Raw genomic sequence first — 7,347 nt, forward strand, 5'->3', positions numbered from 1 at the left:
ACATTGTGCAAAATATCGATAAATACGCTAACAAGATAATTATGTATGCGTTTCAGATTTATCCTTATGGTCCCTATCTTCATATTTTCAGCATGAACCCGATTCTAAAGAATATTCCAGTCTGTCTATCCGTCTGTCTAAATAAAGTGCATTAATTCATTTAGAGAGAAAGATCTGGGAAAACAATAATATGTTTTTAATAGAGAAATATGAGCTGCGAAATAAAGAAAAATAATAATTTACGTTTACATAATCTAGGAGAAAGATGAAAACGCTGCGGACTGCGCATGCGCGGTTCACGCGCCTCCGTCGCGTTCTCCTTCAGTGTGTCCTCAGTGTAGTGCAGAAACACCGTCAGGCAAACCGACACGGCGAAACACGGTAGGGTTTACTGATTTACACTGAAACATTGCTCGATGCTCCAGAAAAACACAAGTGTTCAAAGTCTCTTTTGAATTCTGCCGAGAAATAAGGAGCGCTGTTGTTATTTTGTGCACTGGAGCTGTAGTTATTGAGACAGTTCGGGTTCAGGGCCGCAGAGACGTCATGACACTATAATACTGATGATAATAAAATCACTGTTACACACCATCTACGTTTTATTCCTAAAACACGCATTTTAATTCTCATACTGGACGATTACGCGTCTAATATAAGTGGTTTGACATACAGTATGTCAGTGTTTGATCAAGGACACTGCTCGTGTAACTTTTTGATTTTGACGGTTAACGTTATAAAATAACGGATTGTGTTCCGCGCGCTGCCTCTGACATAACGATCAGGATAAACCAATAAACCCGCTCACTAAAGCAGCAAACGCTCTCATTGATACTGATTATTGGTCTTTAAGATATCAAGCTGCTCCCGTTATTCGTTATCTGTTATCTGGGCGTTGTGCGTGCGTGCGTCGCGTCTATAATGCGCGATGGTTATGCAGCCTTGAGCGACTTTCTTTCTTTCTTTGTGTGTGTTGGGAATCTTAATGATTCAAAAACATGATAAAATCCACTAAAACAGTCTCAGATCGTAAATGTGTGTATGTTGTGTATCGTGTTTTGCACGCATTGAACTCATTGTGACGTCTGCTATTGTTCTCTGCTCTGTCATTGTTTTCATCTACAAATCTACATTATAAACAAGTTATTTTGATAGTTAGGAGTTGTAAACGTGTTAACGATTATAATTTAATAATATGCAAATGTAAAAAATATATATTATTATTATTTTGGGCTAATAACTGTTATAATAAAAACATTATGACACTGTAAAAAGCTCACTGAAGCGTTAATTAATTCATTTGGTGTGAGTAAAAACCAAAACTGATAGTCAAGCAGAACTCAATGTAAACATTGCAAAATGTGATTTAAAAATGGAACCATAGCAGCTTTATGTTGTTTATGCATTAAAGAGTTTTATATAAATAGTATTTAATAGTATAGTATGTATGCATGTGTGTTGGAGTGGTTTGTCCAGAATTATATGGAAAGTGTCTAGTGTACAGATGATATTTTTACAGACATTTGCACTTTTCTGCTTCATTGATTATTGATTCTGCTAATAAATGTCACCATCTGGTTTGTCTCTAGAGCACAACTCTATTACATGCATTTAAAAAGTAACTTTGTTCACAGATAAAGTTACTTTTTTAACGTATTGCTGGCATAAATACCTTTTTTAACAGCTATTTATTCTCAGCTGAGCAGTGAAATTGGAGTATTTTTTATTAACTTATGCATTGCAAGGGTTAGTTATTATTGTGCCATAAAGCAGATATAAACCAATATTAAAAAATAATCAATTCTGCACATTGGTTAACTTGTATAATAATCCTCTGTATGTGAATCAGTCAAAACATATGGATGTGCACAATAAACAAGCTTACAACTTAAAGACACGTAACAGCCAGAATATGATTGCATAATAAAGAGTAAGCTCTTAACGCAGATGTTTTGCATGATTAATCATGTTTAGTGCTCTATACGGCACACGTACAGCTTTTGCTCTGGATCGTCATTGAGATTGTGTGTTTTCCCATGAGCCTCTGACTGGGGATGTTCAGTGGATTTGTTCTTGATTGATGACTGTCTGGCTCCAGCCTGAGACCATGCGAGATGTTTTAGTGAATGACGAATAGCAGGTACAGCAGTGGATTTTAAATAGCTTTTAAAGCTGCTCTGATTCAGTGTTTATTGTTCACTATAGCCGAGACAGCAGTGGTCCAATCAGCATGCAACAGTCACAGAGATTAAATGAGTAGTATTCGGCTGGTCATGTGATCTCAACATGGCGACCGCCATTAGATCTAGAATAGATCTTTTTTTAAAACACTGATATGAGTCGTTCATGCAATGCATGCATTATTTTAAACAGATCTGATAAAAGTGAAATTTGTTGTTTCTTAAGAAAGAACCGATGATGCATCCTGGTGTCAAAGTGTTCGGTGTTGAGGAAAACATTCCCCATTTCGTAACGCCTCGCGTCACATGCAGCACCGGTGTCAGATGAGTCTATTTTTGGAGTGTGTGTCTCGGGATCTGGGGGAAGGAGTGGGACACGCTCTGTAGAGGTTTCGTCTCAGGATCCCGTCACCTGCAATCCGCCCCCTTTCCCAAGGGCAGAGGTTGCCATGGCGACCCCCTCTGTCACTGCAGAGGTTGCCATGGCGATGCCCTCGTCCTGACCTCACTGACCCTCGATCTGTCATGTAGGGAGTCGGCGCGCGGTGGTTTACGGTGTGTGTTTGATTGTGATCTCTGACCCCAGATCATGTCTGAGAAAGGACAGAAGCAGAGACAGACACAAGTGAAAGGAGGCAGTGAGACCTGCCATCACTGCAAGCCGAACACATGCGGTGAGTTACGGATAGGTAGATGGATAGATGGATAGATAGATGGATAGATGAATAGATGTATAGATAGATAGATGACTCATCAATCATGATGTAAAAAAAACAAAAATCTCGTTTACAGTCCTGCACTTATAATGCAAGAAGTCTATGGGGCAAAATACTGTATCGCCACAAGACTTAAAGTGCCTGTTAACATGATGCTACTGTGATAGAAATCACTTTACTAACCTTGTCTATGTCAGATATTTCTTTCCAACGTCTCTCATGACCTCGAAAAGCTGGTGTTTATGGTAACTCTGCTACGGAGAGCTCCACGCTCACAGGAATTACACCTGCAATGCATCTTTCATTTCACCCAGTCTGCTGAAATTCTGACTTGGACACTTTGGAGCTCAAATAAAACACATTTTTGTGCAAAATAATTAGTGTAAGTGCTTTTTCAAAAATACGAGCAGTGCAGGTTTGCTTAAAACCCTCTGGTACACACATGCACCATACACTTCAGTTGTACTTGCATTACTGTAAACATGTTGTTTTAAAAAAATAGTGGTAATAGACAATATACTGTGGAACGAAGTTGTAGTGAACCCTGGGGCCGGTTTCACAAAGCTATTTTAGGCCGGTCTATAGCGTTAGACAAGTCTAAAATTTGCTCATAGACTAGTCTAATGCAAGTTAGACTGTTTCACAAAAATTAAGACTGATTTAATTTAGACCAAAAAAATTAGACACCTCTTACCCCCAGGCTAACTTAGGTCTAAGACCAGGGGTGGGCAAACTACGGCCCGCGGGCCACATACGGCCCGTTAGGCTGTTTAATCCGGCCCGTCGAGTATTTAAAAAATTGTCTTGAGATCGCATTCATTTTGCCTTTTTCTTGCAATACTTTGCGTTATATATATATATATTGCGTTGCATATATTTGACAATCGGAATATCAGATATTTCATGCCATAGCTAACAAATGTAAAAAAGGAAAAATGACATAAAAGCAGATCATCATTCATTCAGCGCTGTTGTGGCTGCGGTGCGTCACTTAACAAGAAATGACGCGTCACCACGGAAACCAAACAGACAGCGACTTAAGCGCATAGACTTGTTGCACGTTAATGTTTTTTCCTTTTTTGGAAACTCACAGAAAAACAAAAACATTTTTGGTAACCGCTTGCACACCCGTTTAGTTTTTCCTTTGATTTGTCTGCTATTTCTTTGCTCCTCTGATTTGTGGATGTATCCTGACTGATTCCGTTTACCGACCTTTATCGCCCGGCTTTCGACTACGCTCCCCTGTCTGCCATGTACAGAACCCGGTTTTGTTCATTAAATGGTCTGATCTGCCTTTGCTTTTTATGTTTTATTTTATTATTCTTAAAATAAATTTGTATATTCGTTTATTTCGTTTTTTTCCACTAATGTATGACTTTTGGAAGTGCAAATTGATTGCCATAGGCTATGCAGTTTTAATAAAGTTAAATTAACGTAACCTTCTGTCATTTTTACTCTTCTAAGTGTACACTTGCAGGTGTTTTGTTTCTAATATACTGTTAGGCCCATTAAATAATAATAAGGATAAACAATATTTAAAAAGTATAGGCTATAATTATCTAACATCTGACTAATTAAAAATTAACCTCAAAACATAACATGCTAAATGGGGGATATCTAGCATAAAAAATGTATTGTCAGAATGTCGTCTCTCAGTTGTTGAATTTCGCGCAGACGTTGCCACAACGTAAATGTGTTTGCTCAGCCCGATCTCATGAATGTGCGAATAACCACGAATTGTATTTGTAGTGCTTATTATACGCAGTTTTCGCGTGCATATGATACGCACTTTATGGCGTGTAATAGGCACGCACTCCGCACCCCTAATCCTAACCAAAGGGTTTACAGTGCGTAGCATATGCACGCAAAAAACATTTTTGCCGTATAAATGGCACGAGAAATAAAATTCGTGGTATAGATACGCACTTTCATGAGATCGAGTTTCATAATCTGCTACTGGGCCGGCCCTCTGTCAAATTTTAAAACCCAGTGTGGCCCTTGAGCCAAAAAGTTTGCCCACCCCTGTCTAAGACTCTATGTTACCTTGGCAACCAGCAAAACAATCAGTTACATTACAAACAGCGAAAAGAAAAGGGAAAATGGCTCATAATTGAAACATTTCTTCTTGTTACTACATTCTCCGCTAAATTTCCCAAGTAAAATGTCCTTGTAACTGTTATAGTCCTCCAACAAACACATATTTTCCGCTGGGGTAAACTGCACTGAGCGGTTGAATGCGCTTACTTGATCTGCCATGTTTTTTGTTTTGAATAGTGTCTTATTTTACCCAGAATGCATTGCAGTGTAGTCCTACTTAAGAGAATCAGAGTCTTAAGTGCTTTGTGCAACGGTCTGATTTAGATGTCTATCTGAAGTCTGACTATCTACTATATCTAAGCCATAGTCAAAGTCTATCTTTGTGAAACCAGCCCCAGAGCTTTTGTTGTGTGTGTGTGAGCACAGAAACACACTTTGCTGTAGTTGATGCTAGTCTGACGCCGCTCATGTCCTTCAGTGTAAAGCTCCTTGCATTATTCTCGTCCGAAATTTTCGCACGTTAAAACATAAGTACGACCTCAGGTGTGTCAATCACGTTTACACACACACACACACTGCCTCCGAAACTTTCGTCCGTCAAAAAAAAAAATCGTATCGGGTTCAATTTTCTGCGTTTTTCGCATCTGTAGCGCAAGCATTTTGGTGTTTTGAAAATTCAGAGCAACCAAATGGCAAATACGAAAAAATGCATACGAAAATTTCGGACTCGGTGTGCAAGGACCTTAAGTGTGTGTAATGATGAGCGTTAGCATGTGACATCAGCAGCTGATGCTAAAACGGTAAGAGCAAACGTTGCACAACACCTGTGCTAGCATGCAGCTTCCAGCGCCGTGACTGTCCTAGCTGCGTGTGTGTGTGAGACTGAACCGACCGTGTGTGTGTGAGACTGAACCGTGTGTGTGTGAGACTGAACCGTGTGTGTGTGAGACTGAACCGTGTGTGTGTGAGACTGAACTGTGTACTGCTGCTGGTAGTTGTAGACCGTTGTAAACATGTTGCACAACTTCTCGTGCATGATGTCACACGGCTGAGGACTCGACTCTAAAGACTCGGTCTAAAGTGTCTTCTTGTCTCTTTCTGTCCAGCAAACATGGCCGTCCCTCCTGCATACGCTGACCTCGGCAAATCTGCCAAAGATATCTTCAGCAAAGGATATGGTGAGTGTTGTCATAAACATCAACACAAACTATTCATTGTTTAATAGTATATACAGTATATGGAGCAGCTAATATATATATATATACAGTATATATCATATATGTGACCCTGGATCACGTCACCAGTCTAGAGTTTCAATAGTTGTATCTCAGGCAAATATTGTCTATCATAACAAACCACACATCAATGTGAAGCTTATTTATTCAGCTTTCATATGATGTATAAATCTCAATTTAAAAAAAATGACCCATGTGACTGGTTTTGTGGTCCAGGGTCTCATATACAGAATGAATGCAGTTATATTTCTGTATGTAGATGTTTTGCAGCTGCTCATTGTAATATTATATTACTAACACGACAGATAATACTGCCCTCTGACAGATGGGTTCATGTCAAGGGTTAAACGACAGGAAAGAGTTCTAGAAGAAATAGGCCGTCTTGTTTCCTTCCCTGAGACTCATGGGAATCATAATAACACTCTCTGGAAACATTGACTTCCACACAGATTGAGAGCATCTTCATAGATACGATTAGACTGTAAAATGAACTCAAAATCAATTTTATTATTAGTCATTATCTGATGGATGAGACAGGATTATATTTTTTCATTTTAAGATTCTCAGCTTTATGCATTTAGTTGACTTGGATGCTTTTTTATTCAATGCCACAAGAACAAGAGGGATTGTAGATAGTCACATAAGTACATTTAACATTTTAAGATTTTTAAGGAACTTAATATTTTTGTTTGTCAAGGATGCATGAAATTGATTAAAAGTGACAGTAAAGACATTTATAATGTTACAAAAGATTCTATTTAAAATAAATGCCATTCTTTTGCACTTTCTATTCATCAAAGAATAAAAACAACATGTATCACAGTTTCCACAACATATGAACTTTTATATGAACATAGATTTTTTTATATGATACAAAACTTTTAGCTCATAATCTCTCTCTCTCTCTCTCTCTCTCTCTCTCTCTCTCTCTCTCTCTCTCTCTGTCTCTCTCTCTCTCTCTCAGGCTTTGGAACCGTTAAGCTGGACCTGAAGACCAAGTCTCAGAGTGGAGTTGTGAGTTGCTCTTTTTCTCTCTGTTTCTAACAGACTAAATGCACACGTGTCGACGGCACATGACTGATGATCATGGTGGATGTCGAAGTATCGTGGCTCTGTCCTCTGATATCTTCACTGTGTGCTTTTATGCAAGAGTTATTTTCCTCGTCACTCTTGCTCTTTTTT

General features: G+C 38.8%; 1 protein-coding gene across 2 annotated transcripts in view; it reads left to right on the forward strand.

Annotated features, from left to right (window-relative positions):
- Positions 1–278: 278 nt before the first annotated feature.
- The window catches only part of vdac3 (voltage-dependent anion channel 3), a 14,161-nt gene continuing 7,092 nt past the window's right edge, over positions 279–7,347 (forward strand). The window contains exons 1-4 of one of the 2 annotated variants that reach the window (XM_084086703.1): positions 290–381; positions 2,764–2,851; positions 6,037–6,108; positions 7,130–7,179. In XM_084086703.1, the coding sequence (XP_083942829.1) occupies positions 2,767–2,851; positions 6,037–6,108; positions 7,130–7,179 (207 nt within the window). In that variant the 5' untranslated portion in view covers positions 290–381; positions 2,764–2,766. Of the gene's footprint in view, positions 382–2,763; positions 2,852–6,036; positions 6,109–7,129; positions 7,180–7,347 lie in introns of both variants that reach the window. The other variant, XM_084086704.1, reaches the window with a different exon arrangement.

Source organism: Abramis brama, assembly GCF_963993115.1.
Source record: "Abramis brama genome assembly, chromosome: 16".
In the NCBI taxonomy this organism is placed as follows: Eukaryota; Metazoa; Chordata; class Actinopteri; order Cypriniformes; family Leuciscidae; genus Abramis; species Abramis brama.